The 17,805-nt window shown below is 38.0% G+C and overlaps 1 protein-coding gene across 3 annotated transcripts in view; it reads left to right on the plus strand.

Annotated features, from left to right (window-relative positions):
* The window catches only part of LOC111142852 (capping actin protein of muscle Z-line alpha subunit 1), a 47,962-nt gene that overhangs the window by 12,682 nt on the left and 17,475 nt on the right, over positions 1-17,805 (plus strand). For all 3 annotated transcript variants that reach the window (XM_022496203.1, XM_022496201.1, XM_022496202.1), the window contains exons 2-3: positions 11,942-12,005; positions 14,751-14,802. In XM_022496203.1, coding sequence (XP_022351911.1) covers positions 11,942-12,005; positions 14,751-14,802 — 116 coding nt within the window. The remainder of the gene's footprint in view (positions 1-11,941; positions 12,006-14,750; positions 14,803-17,805) is intronic.

Consider the following 17,805-nt stretch of genomic DNA (forward strand, 5'->3'; position numbering starts at 1 on the left):
ACCTGACATAGGGCTTAAACCCACAACCCCAAAATCAAGAGTTGCATGCTCCACCAACTGAGCCAGCCAGGTGCCCCTATGTATTAAATATTCTGCTGACAACAAATATTATTATCTTTTTAAATTTCATAACAATTGAAAGTAGATACTATCCTGCTTTAGGGTAAGGATATGATTTAAAGACATTAAGTGACTGACATTCAAATCCAGCTCTGTCTCCAACTCCAGAGCCTGTATCTTTCCAGTTTACCGTAGTATCCCATAGTAATCTGAAAAGCTAAGAAGACTTCCATAGTATCATGTTTTTCAGAAGAATTTTTGTAAACATTTAGTAATTGCCTTCTATGTGCTCTTCACTTTGTTGGACTTTGTATAGTACAGAAAAGGAAAGCAAGGCAGTTTTCAAAGAAAACTTTAGTTTTGGGGGACAGAATAGTATCTATAGAACTAATTATCATAGCAGTTATATTTTGGGTGCTATAATAAATGTTCAAACAAAGTATGGAATAGTATGGTAGAGGATTCTTGAAATTGTAAGTACTTGGAGTACTTCTTGGAAAGAAACAGAAGAACCCAACCTTTAAAGATAGGAAGGGTTTAGACAGGCAAAGATAAGTGGAGAAGCAAAACTTTCAAGGATAGTGTAAGTCAATCCCAGAAGCGAAGTCTTTAATACACACAGTAGTCTAATGAGGGAGGTCAAGGTTTTGGTAGACACCAGAGAAACAAGCTGGCAGAAATTTGGCTCCTGAAGTATAACGGCAGTATAAATGGGCCCGGGCCTTCCTGGTAATAGAATGGGGCTATTATCTAGAGGAAAATTTCTTCCTTGCCTGTACAGAATTATCCACTAACATTCAAACAGAGCTGCAGTTGTTAAATACTCTAGTCCTGTTTTATGTGATCGTCAAGAAAATAATTTTTTTTTAAAGATTTTATTTATTTATTTGACAGAGAGAGATCACAAGCAGGCAGAGAGGCAGGTAGAGAGAGAGGAGGAAGCAGGCTCCCTGCTAAGCAGAGAGCCCGATGCGGGGCTCGATCCCAGGACCCTGAGATCATGACCTGAGCCGAAGGCAGCAGCTTAACCCACTGAGCCACCCAGGCGCCCCAAGAAAATCATTTTTAAATCAGTTATAAAGATGTACTGTTGAAATATGTGGATCTGTTATTAAAAGATTATTTAATAAGCTAAAAACCCAAGTTTTATAAATTTTCTGTGTCTTTTAATATATTTTCTAAAGCTTCTTACTATAGTATTTGAAAATTAACAAAATTAGCAGTTTCTGGGGGAACAATAAGATATATTAATCGGTTTGATGTTTAAACTTTGAGTACAGGTATTAGTAATGTAATAATGAAATTTTGAATCTTGCAAGAATTAGGTATTTTCTTTATTTCCCCCTTTTGGAGAGGTGAAAAGATAAGAAGAATGGGAGGAAAACTTATCTCTAGGAAAATCTAGGAAAACTTATCTCTGATACTTACAGAGTCTAAATTCTCCCTTTTTAGGTTAGAAATATAGTACACTGGATTCCGTGAAATTACATTATTGCAGTATTTAAGTATATGAAGGGATGGAATTGTGTATGAGACTTGAGTTATTCTCCCTTCAAAATATATGTGCAGGCACCTGGCTGGCTCAGTCTGTGGAGCATGTGACTCTTGACTACAGGTCATCATCTTGGGGTTGTGAGACTGAGCCTGCTTAAGAATCTCTTTCCCTTTCCCTCTGCCCCTGCCCCACTCTAAAAACATAAATAAAAATAAATATTTTTTAAAAACTTTAAAAAAAAGTGTACATGGAGGGACTCCTGGTTGGCTCAGTTGGTGGATTGTGTGACTACTGATCTTCAGGTTGTAGGTTTGAGCCCCCCACTGGGTGTAGAAATTAGTTAAAATATTGTACAAAATAAATAAAATATATGCGGAGTTATATCCTTCATTGCAGATGACTGCTACGTGCAGTGAAACTATTACTTTATGGAACAGGAATTTATTTTAAAAGCCTTGTTTTTGGTTTGTTTTTTAAAGCAGCAGTTAAGTTTTTGTTCCACCAGAACCTCCATAACAGTGATTCTCTGCTAGGCTGGGGATGACATGCCTCCCCTCTATAGGATATATGCTTTTTTTAAAAAAATCAATTTTATTTATTTGAGAGAGAGTGAGTGAGTGGGAGAGCACAAGCAGAGGGAGAAGGAGAAGCAGGTTCCCTATTAAGCAGAGAGCCTGATGCAGGGCTCGATCCTGGGATCCTGGAATCATGACCTGAGCAGAAGGCAGATGCTTAACTAGCTGAGCTACCCAGGCGCCCTGATATACCTGCTTTCAACTTTTCTTTCCCTACCCCAGTCTTACAAATGATTGATTAAATCACTGTTTTTAAAAGTGTCATTCCTCGGGACACCTGGGTGGCTCAGTGGGTTAAAGCCTCTGCCTTCAGCTCAGGTCATGATCCCAGGATCCTGGGATCAAGCCCCACATCGGGCTCTCTGCCCCTCGGGGAGCCTGCTTCCTCCTCTCTCTCTGCCTGCCTCTTTGCCTACTTGTGACTCTGTCAAATAAATAATAAAATAAAAATATAAAAAAAAATAAAAATAAAAGTGTCATCCCTCATTTGCATTGCCCCCCAAAATATTTTTGCAATCTCTAACTACTTAGCCATTTCACTTTCCCTTTTTACTTCTGCTACTGATTTGGTTTACCTCTACCAAATTTCATCTTGTTTTTATTTATTTATTTATTTGAAAGAGAATGAGTGATCACAAGCAGTGGGGAGGGGTAGAGGGAGAAGCAGACTCCCTGTTGAGCAGGGAGCCCAAAGTGGGACTCTGTCCTAGGACCCTGGAATCATGACCTAACCTGAAGGCAGGTGCTTAACGGACTGAGTCAGCCAGGTGCCCTTCATCTCATTAGTTTTGACCAAGTTTTAAAGCTAGATAATACTGATTTTTTTAAAAAGATTTTATTTATTTATTTATTTGAGAGAGAGAATGAGGAAGAGAGAGAGCATGAGAAGAGGGAGGGTCAGAGGGAGAAGCAAGACTCCCTGCCAAGCAGGGAGCCTGATGTAGGACTCAATCCCGGGACTCCAGGATCATGACCTGAGCCAAAGGCAGTCACTTAGCCAACTGAGCTACCCAGGTGCCCTAGATAATACTGACTTTTAGAGTTATTTTTTATCATTGTATTTATCCCTCCTAACTTTATTTCAACTACAGCTTTCATAAGCAAGGCTCTGACTCATTTCCTGACTTTAAAAAAAAAAATTCTAAAAGGACTAGGCTAAATCCGTGTGATACCATGCTAAAGACAATCCTTCTGAATTTTAATACCTGTTACTACTGCGTAGTACAGTTGATTGTCCATTTGTATGTCCACCTCTGTATAGGTATGTGACCTCGGATAAGGCACTTAAACTCTGAACCTGTTCCTTTTATAGTGGGGATAAGTGTCTCTTGCCTGCCTTCTTAAACAAGCTGTTTTAAGATCAGAAGAGAAGCTGGTTATGAAACAGTTTTGTAAACAATAAAATAGTAGCCATTCATTTACATTCCTAGCATGTGCCAGGTCTCAGTTCTGGATATATAGCAAGGAACAAACATAATGAGTTTTTACGTTCTGTGCCAGGGCTTGGCCAGTCTGATCCACTACATGTTTTTATATAGACTACACATTAATGTTTTCTGAATGGTTAGGGGGAAAAATCAGAAGAAGAATGTTTCATGACATGGGAAAATTACATGAAATATAAATTAGAGTATCCAAAATAATGTTCTAATTAGCTCAGCGGAGGTAGCTGGGTGGCTCAGTCTGTTAAGCATCTGATCATGATCCTGGGGTCCTGATACGGAGCCCAGGGTCCGCCTTCCTGCTTGGTGGGGAGTCTGCTTCTCCCTCTCCCTCTACCACTCCCCCTGCGTGTGCTCTCTTACTCATTCTCTCTCTCTCTCTCTGTCAAATAAATACATAAAATCTTTAAAAAAATAATTAGCAGGCCACCTGGGTGTCTTGGTTGGTTGGGCGTCTGCCTTTAGCTTGGGTTCTGATCTCTGAGTCCTAGGATCAGCAGGCCTGCTCTTTTGGTCTGGGGGGAGGGGGGGCGCACTTCTCCCTCACCCTCTGCTTGCTGCTCCCCTTGCTTATACTCGCTCTCTCTCTCAAATGAATAAATAAATTTTCTTAAAAATTAGCTCAGTGGCAATAATCCTTTACAATGTATACATTTATTAAATCACATCTTACACTTTAAATATCTTATAACTTTATTTCCCAGTAGTACCTCAGTTAAAAATGAATAAAACTTATTTGAACATACTGTGCTCATTTGTTTACAGTTGGGACCAAGACCATGTGCCCCACGTAGCCCTAAAATGTTTATTGTCTGGCCTTTTACACATTAGTAGTTTCCTGGCAGTTTACATTAGCAGTTTGCTCTGTGTTCTTGGAATGCTTTTGGGGGTATTGAGAAAGAAACATTAGGATAGTTCTTTTTTTTTCTTTTTCTAGAGTGAGGGAGGGGGAGGGGAGCAGAGAGAAAAAAGAGAATCTTAAGCAGGCTCCACACCCAGCACAGAGCCCTACACGGGGCTTGATCTCACAGCCCTAAGATCATGACCTGAGCTGAGATCCAGAGTTGGACGCTTAACTGACTGAGCCCATGAGATGTCCTTGTAGTGGTAACAAGTTTCTTGAAGAACAAGCAGGTAAATAGGCTACAGTTGTGAAGGGTGCAGAAAGTATTGTGGCTAATTTGTATATAGGAGTCAGGAAATCAGAAGGTGACTTTTTTTTTTTTTTTTTTTTTTAAGATTCTATTTATTTATTTGAGAGACCGTCACAGCGAGAGAAGAAACACAAGCATGGGGAGTCGGAGAGGGAGAAGCAGGGTTCGGCTAAGCAGGGAGCCCAGTTTGGGGCTCGATCCCAGGACTCTGGGATTATGACCTGAGTCAAAAACAGACACTTAACCCCTGAGCCATCCAGGCACCCCAGATGGTGACATTTGAACAGAGATGTGAATGAAGAGTGATGCTCTGACAGAAGAGTCTTTCTGGCAAAAGGAACAAGAAATGTAATCATCCTGAGGCAGTAGTGTAGCTAGCTGTAAGGTCTCAGAGCTGGACAGTAGGAGATGGGGTGAGGGAACCAAATATTGAAGGGCCTTGGAGACCATGGAGCAGATTTTATATTTTTATAGAGAATATGTAAATGTAGCATTAAGATTTGTACTACTGTTTCAAGGTATTTTTATGGTATTGTTACAGTGAGAAATCACCTTGCCACTTCAGAGTCTGTTGTCAAAGACTGGCAAATTCTAAGACTTACCTGATACTAAGTAGCCCACCTTTTTTTAATAACTCTCAGAAAATAACATGGGTATTATTGACCATGACAGTGTTTTTGGGATCCACCTTTGCATTTAATGATGACTGCATTGTTTTTAGCCATTCATTTAGAATTTCACCCTTGCTGTTGCATATATGTCTACACCTCTCACCAGCTTTCATTTAAAAATGGGGGATGTTTTCATTTCTATAATTGGACATTTTTCCTATTTTTTTTTTTTAAGATTTTACGTATTCATTAGAGAGAGAGAGAGAGACAGACAGAGCACAGGGCGGAGGGGGGGAGTGTGCGGGGAGAGGCAGAGGAGGAAGGAGAAGTAGACTGCCTGCTGAGCTTGGAGCCTGGCATGGGGCTGGATCCCAGGATTTGGAGATCATGACCTGAGCCAAAGGCAGACATTTAACCATTTAAGCCACCCAGGTGCCCCCATTTTCCCTATTCTTGATATTCTCAGATTTATGGGGATCACTTACTTTTTTTTCCAGCACTTTAATTATAATTCTTAAGCACTTAAGCCTGAATTCAGATACTACTACTCGATATTCCTCCTTCTCTGACTTTTGTGCACTTTGTGTTTTTTTTTTTCTTTAGAAAATGGAAGCAAGCTTTTAATTTACTTTTCTCTTTCCACATCATCCTTTCATTTTACCAGTTAACTATCCTGTACTTTCGAGCATTACGCACTGTGCAGCTAGGAAGTGAATAAGGCTAAGCTCCTGGTCAAAAAGCCTTTGCAAAATATGACTTTGAAAAGCCTTCCTTGTTGCTTTCAGCATTTTACCAGCCTCATGTTATCCTGTCCTTCAGCTTCCTTGACCTATAGCTTCCTTGACCCATTGCTTTCAGTTTTGATGTCACTCCAAAGCCTTTATCTTGTTTATGTCCTCTTTCATCTTTTTTTTTTTTTAAAGATTTTATCTCATACCCAGCGTGGGGTTCGAATTCACAACCCCAAGATAAAGAGTCTCATGCTCTACTGACTGATCCAGTTAGGTGCTCCTCTTTCATCTTAAAAAAAAAATTAATTTATTGGATGGGAGATGTTGGCATGCTCCTCTTTGGATTTTTAAAAATTTAAAAATTATCTTTAATGTACAAGTAATGAAGTAATGGGTGAAATAGATAAAAGGGAGTAAGAAGTACTAACTTCCAGGAAAAAAGTTCTCTTAATCATACAAGTAATTTATATTCCTTGTACAGCTTTTTGAATATGGAGATAAGCCCAAAAAGAAAAGAAAAATATCTTGTAATACCAGAGGAAGTCCTAATTAAAATTAGTAGCTACAGTTGTAGGTGAATATATTTACACTTAATAAAATAGGAATACACCATTGTGTGAACTTTTTTCACTCAACAGCAGATGATAAACATCAACCTGTGTTAACAGATAGAACACTTCTCAGACTTTTTTTGCTCCCAGGACCCCTTTGCACTCTTAGGAATCAAGTTTTTATTTATATAGCTTATATCTATTTACTAAATATCAAAACTTAAGAGATTTTTAAAGCATTAGTTCATTTAAAAACATAATTATTACATGTTAATACAAATGATCGGTATTTTGTTCTGGGGAAAAAAAAAAACTATTTTCCAAAACAAAACAAAAAGTAGTGGGAAAAGTAGAACTATTTTACATTTTGCAAATCTTTTAAATATCTACATTCAGTTTTTTGTACGGTGTTGTCTTAGTTTATACATATTGTTTCCTCTGACTGGAATGCCCTCCTCGATATTACTCATCCTTCAGTCCAGCTCATTCGTCACTGTATTTAAAGGCTACCCCACCCCTCCTTACATGCATTAGAGCTGATTACATCTTCTTGGTGCCTCACTGTGGCCTTTAATGCTTGCTTTGTATGTGTCAGGTTCTTGAACTACACACACTTCAATTTTCTTGACTGAAGGGAGTTTCACAACTATGTGAGGGTTATGGGGAAAGCACCTGGACAGAAGTGGGATAGACCACAGCCACTCAGCAGATTTGCCACAAATAGACTAAAAAATAGTTTGCTGTCAAAGTAGGTTTACTAATTTCTTAAATGAGTGATTGACAGCAACAGTTGATGAGGACAGAAATATGATTAACTGCACAGGCCAATGCAAATATACACAGTTGGCAATCCATATGGGAACTGTTAGTCCTGTGTAGTGTAATTTTCATGAGTTGAGCAGCATTTCTTATTTCCTAATTAGAGCTGCTCTTTTTATTGTTAGTTAATGTAAGAACTTTATGGAGTATTTCTTCTTAATCTCCATCATTTTTCATCCCAGAAAAATAATACATTATCTGTAATTACCCTGTCATGACAGGGTTCTCAAATTTTATGTACATAGAATATTTTAAGGTGTGTGGTGTGGATTCCTTGCCTCTGCTTCCATACACATACAGGTTTTGTTTTCTAAGTCTTAAAAAATCAGGTAGAGTTTTATAGTTCAAAGAAATTTTGCAGATATTCTCATCTCTTAGGAGTTGGATTATAATGAGGAAATTCAGGACCAAAAAAAGGTTAGTTAGATTCTAGTGTTTCTAGAATCACAAATCCAGTTAGTTAATGGACTGACACAGCTAGTAATTAGAATCCAGGTTTCTGGTCTGCCTTGTTCCACAATCAGTAGATCTTTCTTGATGAAGAAATAAGTTTGTCCATGGGACAGCTTTTCTTTTATTCTTAGAATAAGAGTGTAGTCATATAAGATCTCTTCTGTATAAACCTAAAGTTGTAAAGTGTTTTTTTGTCTTTTTCGTATTTTCTTCTCAGTTCCCAGCCTTATTTTCAAGACTCCTGAAATTCTTTTTCCTGCTTAAGAATGGTTTGACTTTGGGGACGCCTGGGTGGCTCAGTTGGTTAAGCAGCTGCCTTCGGCTCAGGTCATGATCCCAGCGTCCTGGGATCGAGTCCCACATCGGGCTCCTTGCTCAGCAGGGAGCCTGCTTCTCCCTCTGCCTCTGCCTGCCATTCTGTCTGCCTGTGCTTGCTCTCTCTCCCTCTCTCTCTCTCTGACAAATAAATAAATAAAATCTTTAAAAAAAAAAAAAAAGAATGGTTTGACTTTGATGGTAGCCTTAATTTGATTGGGTCAGCAAAAAATTTAAATTGTGTGAAGGAGGGGCACCTGGGTGGCTTAGTCATTAAGCAGCTGCCTTTGGCTCAGGTCATGATTCCAGGGTCCTGGAATCAAGCCCCACATTGAGCTCCCTGCTCCACAGGGAGCCTGCTTCTCCCTTTCCCCCTGCTTGTGTTCCCTCTCTGGCTGTGTCTCTCTCTGTCAAATAAATAAATAAAATCTTTAAAAAATAATAAATTGTTTGAAGGAAATTAAGAGGTCAACAGAGGATGCCTATTTGGAAAGTAGGGCTTAGTTTTTTGGTAGATATATCATGTTCCTCTTTGCCTCTCATCAGTGGATTGAATCATCTTCATACTCATTATCACATCAAAAATTAGGGAATTTTCATCATTTTTTCTGTTATAGTGTGTTAGAATTATACTGTGAGACTCATTTCAGGTCAGTCCTATTATTGCTAACATCATAATTATATATTTATAATGCCAAATGATACTCCACATTATTTTTTCTTTTAAATGGGTTTGTGCATTCTTTGTATTTCACATTTGACTTGATGAGAGTTAAGAGATTAAATTATATGGCAGACTGAGCACATGGTTTCACCTCACGGTTTATGCCAAATCTTATTAGAATGGAAAGAGTGGGGGAAAATTGAATGAGAGGAGAAATGAACTAGTAACTTTTAAAAAGTGGGAGTGCCATCATTGGACCAAAACTTTTTAACAGTTCTTCATAGAAAGAAAGCAGAATGGTAAATTCATAGTGGTGAGAAGTAAGATGAGAAGAAATTATAACCCAAATCACATTAAAGAAAACTGTTATGGAAGTAGGAGTCATTTGGAGGAACTTTATTTTAAAAAATCTTTTTTGGGGCACCTGGGTGGCTCAGTGGGTTAAAGCCTCTGCCTTCGGCTCGGGTCATGATCCCAAGGTCCTGGGATCAAGCCCTGCATCGGGCTCTCTGCTCAGTGGGGAGCCTGCTTCCTACTCTCTCTCTCTGCCTGCCTCTCTGCCTACTTGTTATCTCTGTCTGTGAAATAAATAAATAAAATCTTTTAAAAAATCTTTTTTTGGGGTGCCTGGGTGGCTCAGTGGGTTAAGCCGCTGCCTTCGGCTCAGGTCATGATCTCAGGGTCCTGGGATCGAGTCCCACATCAGGCTCTCTCTGCTCAGCAGGGAGCCTGCTTCCCTCTCTCTCTCTCTCTCTCTCTCTCTCTCTCTCTCTGCCTGCCTCTCCATCTACTTGTGATCTCTCTCTCTGTCGAATAAATAAATAAAATCTTTAAAAAAAAAAAAAAAAAATTTTTTTTTTTTTTTTTTTAAGATTTTTTATTTATTTATTTATTTGACAGAGAGAGAGAGAGAGAGACAGCAGGAGAGGAACAGAATAGGGGGAGTGGAGAGGGAGAAGCAGGCTTCCCCGCAGAGCAGGAAGCCTGATGCAGGGCTCAGTCCCAGGTCACTGTGATCATGACCTGAGCCAAAGGCAGATGCTTAATGTCTGAGCCACACAGGCGCCCCATGGAGGAACTTTATTTAAGGAGCAAGAAAGAAAAGATTCAAAAGAGTCTTAGTGTAGATTGATTGGGGAACTTTTCTGTAAGCTAACTGTACCACTTGGCACCTCTTTTCTCTCCCATTTGGCCTGAACTGCAGACAGAAATCCATTTGTCCTCAGAATATAGCATGAGAATGAGCATTGAGAGCAGAGAGGCAGGGTAGTACCTCAGGTAGCCTCTGGCCCTTATGAGGCACCCTCAGAAATTAATCTGCTCATACCCAGCAGCAAGTCTGCTTTTTCCCTCCCCTATAATCACTGGAGACGAACTGCAGGTAAACAGGACAGGTAAGCTAAATTAAATTCAAGGAGGAACACCAAACATTTCTGGAAAACCAGTACTATGGAAGAAAATCACCAAACTCAAACAAAAAGCAGATCTAAATTCTTAGGAGACAGTCCATAGAACAAGACTTTAAAGTCAGTATAGTTTAAAAAAAAAAAGTAATACCCTCAAGGAGACTCAAGAGATTATTACACACAAAAAAACAAAAGTTGTGGAAATTTAAAATAGGACAGTTAAAATAATTATCTTAATAGCAAAGTAGACCTAACTGAAGAGCATTTTAGTGAATTGAAAAATGGAGCTCTGAGGCCTTCTCCCCAAATAAAGTATATAACAACAATAGAAGATAAAAATCTAGGAGAAAAAAAATGAGATATACAGATCAGATTCTATGATTTCAACATCCATCTCTAATAGGAGATCCAGAAAAGTAGAATGGCAGTAGGGAGCAGGAGAGGGAGTTAGAAGGAAGAACAGAAGAAATTTTGTCTGTAGTATTCTTTAGGACCTTTAATGGTGTTTAATAGTTTAGGTGATGTCATTTTGTCTTATTTTTAAAATTAGGGGACACTGCTTGCATTGTTGCATCATTATTAGGTATGCTATAGAATTTTGGTAGATAATCCTTTTTGAAGTTAAAGAAGTTTATTCCTACACCAAATTAATAGTTCTGTGGTTTTATGATATTTGAGTATTGAATTTTGTCTTTTTTTCCCAGCATGAGTTAAGAGAATCACAAGGGTTTGCTCCTTAGTACTGGATTTATTAGTATTGAACCATTCTGCATGGCTGTAAACACCATAAACACAATTTGGTATCCTACCAATTTACTAATTTATTTAGTTTTGTTTAAATGTTTATAAGAGATTAGGATCATAGATTTCTCTTTTTGTGACTGTGGTATATTTGGAGGAAAGTTTGTTTTTTTTTTTTTTTAAAGATTTTATTTATTTATTTGACAGAGAGAGAGATCACAAGTAGACAAAGAGGCAGGCAGAGAGGGAGAGAGGGAAGCAGGCTCCCTGCTGAGCAAAGAGCCCGATGCGGGACTCGATCCCAGGACCCCGAGATCATGACCTGAGCCGAGGGCAGCGGCTTAAACCACTGAGCCACCCAGGCACCCTATTTGGAGGAAAGTTTTAAATTAGCAATAATTGTGCTCGGATAAACCTCGTTGGCTTTGATACTGCCAACTGCACAAAGCTATAACTGTAGTATATATATATTTTTTAAAGATTTTATTTATTTATTTGACAGAGAGAGATCACAAGTAGACAGAGAGGCAGGCAGAGAGAGAGACAGAGAGGAAAGCAGGCTCCCCGCTGAGCAGAGAGCCTAATGCGGGACTCGATCCCAGGACCCTGAGATCATGACCTGAGCCGAAGGCAGCGGCTTAACCCACTGAGCCACCCAGGCGCCCCTATAACTGTAGTATATTTTGACCAAAACTGATTATTCAGCTTTTTAATGAAAAATAAAACTTAAGGCAGCATGGATATCCCTAAATCAGGACTAAGTTATATTGATGCTAAAAGTTTTGGGATATTTTGCGAAAAAAAATTTTTTTTGCTCCTAAACAGTAAAGGTTTAAATAGGAAGTGTTATTTCAAGGAATGTGATGAAATTTTTGTAATCTGTTATATTCTTTTATATATTAGTCTCATTTTATTTCTCTTTAGGTGCGCATAGCTGCTAAATTCATCACTCATGCACCCCCAGGGGAATTTAATGAAGTGTTCAATGGTGAGTAAATATTAGTATATTTTAAGCTCTCCTTAATTACATATAAGCTATCTCTTTTAATCCTTACAGCACATTATAGCTATAGCTAAGGAGGTCAAGATTCAAATAGGTGAAAGTAACTTATCCATTGTCACCTAGCTAGTCAAGTGTCAGAGCAAGGATTCTCACCCAGCTCTGAGTCAAAAGCAAATTCTTAACCCATAATTGAGGTTACCTATCTTATGTGAGAAAAGATCTAAAGTAGTTTAATACTGATTAAGTAGTGAAGCAATATTAAATTCATAGTCTTATATCATTATAAATCATAGCTTAAGCTTCTTCAGTGCTTTCACTCAAGACATGCCCGTAATACATACGGGACACTTTCTAAAACCATTGGTGCTGAACTGATTGCGTCTGGGTGGCTTGTCACATATACAGCTTCCAGCGTTACTTTCCTCTTACGATTTTTCTTTCATTAAATCTGAGGTAGAATTGGGTAATCTGTTTTATCAGGTTCTCCTAGGTGATTCTGAGTCATAGCCAGTTTGGGAACCACTTTTCCAATACATTTATAACCTTCTGTGCTACTCACTGGCTTAACATAATATAGAATGAAAAATGTAGATGAGGCATCTCGAACTTCATGATAAAATCGATCATTACAATCCTATTTTAAGTTGTTAAATTCATCGTAAAGTTCTTTGTGCACCTTGGCTCATTTGCGCAAGCATTTATTTTGAAATTGCAGTTTTACATTAGACAGCTACTTACTTAAAAGGAACTATGTGATGATACTCATCTGTACTTGGCCCAGAGCCCTATACATCATAGAACAATCAGTAATCTCCACCGATAAAAATTCTTGATGTAGGTAAAGAGTAACCAGGAGAACATGTAAACATTTACTATAAGGAGTAAATAATACAGTAGAAATAAATCCAAACATTCTTCCTTATGGACTTGTTTGTGGATTTTGAGAACTAATAGCAAAAGAAACAAATGCAGCCTTGTTTTCTCTGGTCTTTTTTCTATATTGATCAGATATAAATTTTCAACAACTGAGCTTTTAGGAAGTTTTCCTACGACTTGAGCTTTATTCAGCTGATTAGCTCTGATAAATTCTTGTTTTAACAAGTTAATAGCCTTTGTAGTTAGAAGTCCCTTGTTTTATTTCTGACAACTGAATGTACTTTACAGGACTATCATGAGAATAATTGATATGGAAGCATTAGATTAAGAATTGGCAAGCTATTAAAAAAAAAAGTTGGCAAGCTACTTGTGGCATGCGGGCTGGTTTTTATTGGCATGCTACACGTTGGCCTCTGCCAGCCTCTTTCGGAAGCCCTAAGAGTCAGTGGCCTTTGGCTTATAGTCTTCTCTATTAGAGTTAATGCTTGATAGTTTCTTATGTAACAAGGACTCTCCTCTCCCAAAAGAAGAGTGACTAGACTCTCCACACACAGCCTTTTTTTTTTTTGACACACAGTTTTTTAAAAGGATATAGTCCCCTACATTAGATCCTTCATAGAAAAATATATTAAGTGATTTCACTGCCACTGATTGATTTTTGCCCAGCTATCTTGGTCTGATGTTACAGAAAAACCTCCAGTTCTTAATCTCATTTTATTTATTTATTTATTTGTTTGTTTGTTTGTTTTATTATTTTTTTTAGTGATTTTATTTATTTGACAGAGAGAGATCACAAGTAGGCAGAATGGAAGGCAGAGGCGGGGGCGGGAAGCAGGCTCCCTGCTGAAAAGAGAACCTGATGTGGGGCTCGGTCCTAGGACTCTGGGATCATGACCTGAGCCGAAGGCAGAGGCTTTAACCCACTGAGCCACCCAGGCGCCCCTCTTAATCTCATTTTAAAGGATTCTTTAGATACAAAATTAATAGTCCTAACTATAACTTTCTTTAAATCATGTTTTTCATTTGCTACGAAATACTTTAAGAAGTTACTGTTGTGGCGCCTGGGTGGCTCAGTGAGTGGGTTAAGCCTCTGCCTTTGGCTCAGGTCATGATCTCAAGGTCCTGGGATCGAGCCCCGCATCGGGGCTCTCTGCTCAGTGGGGAGCCTGCTTCCCTCTCTCTCTCTGCCTGCCTCTCTGCCTACTTGTGATCTCTGTCTGTCAAATAAATAAATAAAATCTTTAAAACAAAAAGTTACTGTTAGATTATTGTATCACAAATAATTACATGCAAATTTATGAACATTAGCATCTGTCACTTGCGATTTTAGAATTTCTGTGTAGGGGTGCTTGGGTGGCTCAGTTAGTTAAGCATCTGTCTTCCACTCAGTTCGTGATCCCAGGGTCCTGGGATTGAGACCCACCAGGGAGCCTGCCTCTCCCTCTCCCTCTGCCTGCTGCTCCCCCTGCTTGTGCTTGCTCTGTCAAAAAAAAAAAAAAAATTTTTTTTAAAGATTTTATTTATTTATTTGACAGAGATCACAAGTAGACAGAGAAGCAGGCAGAGAGAGAGGAGGAAGCAGGCTCCCTGCCGAGCAGAGAGCCCGATGTGGGGCTCGATCCCAGGACCCTGGGATCATGACCCAAGCTGAAGGCAGAGGCTTTAACCCACTGAGCCATCCAGGCACCCCTCAAAAATATTAAAAAAAAAAAAAACAGAATTTCTATGTGTACATATATCTGAAAACTAACTTTGCAAAGCCTGATTTCTAAAAAATTTTCTGAAGTTCGTCCTTTTAATTTTAACATCTTTTAATGATTTCAATTTTCACATCTTTCAATGTTTTTTCCTCAGATGTCCGGCTACTACTTAATAATGACAATCTCCTCAGGGAAGGGGCAGCACAGTAAGTATCCTACAAGATCCACTTATATATTTATTTTAATTTTAGATAAAGTATGTTGATAATAAATTTGTACCCTGAAAACTAAGTTTAAAATAAAATACTTCAATATAAAGCAGTTGGTTTTATCAATTTTAGTTGTATTTTTTTCTTGGAGAAAACATGCCATGTTGTTTACTTCCTTTAAGCTTATTATATATGATCTTATTTTTTTTCTTTTTAATTTTTCTTTTTGCCCAGATTTTCCCTGTTAAAGCAGAGCTTAATATGAACTCTTAGGGTTACTTCTGTACTCCTTTTAGTTCATGTTGGATTTTTTTTAAACACTAGCTGTAGAAAAATTAGGCTGCTATAGAGGAATATTGTTCTCAAATTGCCGCAAAATAGTAGATATTTATAAAGTGCAATAATAGAGTTAACCGTGGAATAGTAGCATGGTTATTCAACCCAGACACTGATTTCCTAGCACTGTCAGGCTAATTAATCTTTCTAAAGTACCGTTTTCATTTTATTATTGTCCTCAAAAACATTATAGTGATGTGTGTTTTTGTTTTCTTAAAATCTAAACACTGTCTAGCTTTCAAGGCCCCCTGTTAATCAGGCTTTATCACTACTCTCTTTTACATACAAAATTCTCTTTCAATTACTGTCTTATCTAATTGGCTGAGAGTTCCTTTGTAAAGAGGAAACCAGAAAAGGATAATGACTGGGAAGGGGTGGGGTAAAGAGGATTGGATGAGGATTTTGATGTAGAGCAACAAATAATTATCATAAAAGCATTTGGTATGATATACGGTTGGATTTTAGCTATAAAAAACTGTCTTAAGAGCTGCTGCCTGGGAAACAGTCATCTTCTGCCCTGTGTCCATGCTGCTTTTTTGGAACTCATTTTGGGACCAGATTCTCCAAACCCTAACATTTGTTCAGCATCACTATAATTGTCATCATGAATGATATTCTAATTATACATTATTTAGGCACACACCAAAGATACATTCCAGTGCTGGTGCTGGTTTCTCTTAGATGCATAGAGTGCCATAGAAAGGCTTTCATGATTTGCTAGTTCAACCCCTGTCTCTGCCCTATCATTGAAAGAACCTCATCTACATTTTGTCAACAGATGGCTATCCAATCTGAATGCTTCTAATAATAAGGAATTCACTATCTCACAAGGCAAGTTCCTTGCCTGCAATATATTGGTCTTAGTTTTATCCTTGAGAGCTACCCAAAATAAATCTACTTTGTCTTTCACGCGGTAAGGTACTACTGAAGAGGAGGTGGGAAGTGGAATGCCAAGATCCAAGATTGATTGCATCCTAAGCCTATTGTCCCATTTCCAATTAGGAGTAACAGTGGAATTTAGTTCAGATGCTTTAATTGCCCTGACAATAAAACTTTGTTTTTATAAATACTCTGGTTCTTATAGATTCTAGATTTTCAGAGAACATTCTTACTAAAGGAGAACTGCCTTATGCCCAAATATTTGATTTTCCACAGGGATGAAAAATTCAGGGTTTTTTTTCTGTAATGAGGTGCTTCAGTCCCTTGGCCATAGTCCTTCATAGTAAGCGTTCAGTAAATGAGTAATCATCATCCTCGTCATTATTGCCTTCTATATAAAATGAAGGAGGCCTCAACAACTTTGGATTTATTCTTTCCTGGATTTCTACCTTTGCTTCTGATCTCTAGAACCATTCTCTAATAATTCCCAGCCCTTCTGGACAAAGTAGGGTGTTGTAGGCCATGTTAAAGAGAGGATTTTAAAAAGAGAGGGCAAATTATTAGTGTTTTGAGCAGAGAATGACTCAATGAGATTATATTTTAGTATAATCACTGGTTGCTATGCAGGGGGCAAAGATTGAAGCAAGATGAGTAGTTAGAACACTTAACTGCAGTAGTTCAGAGATAAACGGCAGTTTGGACTAGAGTGGTAGTATTAAGGGTGATGGGAAGGAATCAAGATTCTGAATATGTATCAAGGTAGTAGAACCTAGGAAATTGGCTGATGGGATTGCATATGAAATTTGGGAGAAAGAAGAATCAAAGATGATTTCAAGTTTTTGGCCCACATGAATGGTAGAATGAAGATACCATTTTCTTGAGATGGGGTTAAATGTTAACAAATTTTGATGTTGGTATTTGTAATCTATAATCTTAGGATCTGTTTTAGAATTGAGTACTTATTTACTCCTCACTCCTTAAGCTTTTCTTAAAAAAGAAAAATTCACTGTCCATGAACATTTGATTTATATTCCTTTCTGAAGAACCATTGTGTTAAAGACTCATTTTGTAAATGGGGTTGTGTTATGAGGAAATGATTAATTAAAAAAATGCAACAATAACTTGAAATGATTGAAGATTAGCTTTAAATATCTGTTTCTTTGGTCTTTCTCGAAAAGTCTAGGAAGAATTTAATAGTCTGCTTAAAAACAGTGGTCTAGTAGGTGTTGTAGTAAAGTTAAAATTGGGCTAGAGAGGTGTTTAACTCTTGCCTTGCCAGGTGAATTCTGTGAGAAGACTGACACTTTATAAGAGTATTGTGCTTTTTTACACTGCAGCTTATTTCCATTTTTCTTTCACTTTACCTTTTTAATGACTTTGTAAGATGTACGAGGGAGCCACTGAAAATGCAGTTTTATGAGTGTAGCATTGGACAAGTAAACAATAACATTGGGCATGCACTTTGATTATTCATATCCCCCTTTTCAGATAACCTTTAAACTCTCATATAAACATAAACTCATGTTCAGCTCTTACTTTACCCTCTCCCCATGTCAGATGTCTTCTAGTACATGTAATTGTGGCCTCTCCTACCTGCCCTACCTCAGAGAGCCCAGAATAAAGAAGACAGCATTACTAAAATAGTGCATCAATTGAAGATTTTTTTGAATTACTAAAAGCTTCTGTCTAAATGATTAAAACTGTTGGTAATTCATGAAACTGATTTCTTAAAACTTACAAATAGTCTAAGGGGGACTTCTGTTGGAGCATAGGACTGAAGAGGAA

Source organism: Enhydra lutris, unplaced genomic scaffold (genome assembly GCF_002288905.1).
Source record: "Enhydra lutris kenyoni isolate GAN:26980312 unplaced genomic scaffold, ASM228890v2 scaffoldscaffold9, whole genome shotgun sequence".
NCBI lineage: Eukaryota > Metazoa > Chordata > Mammalia > Carnivora > Mustelidae > Enhydra > Enhydra lutris.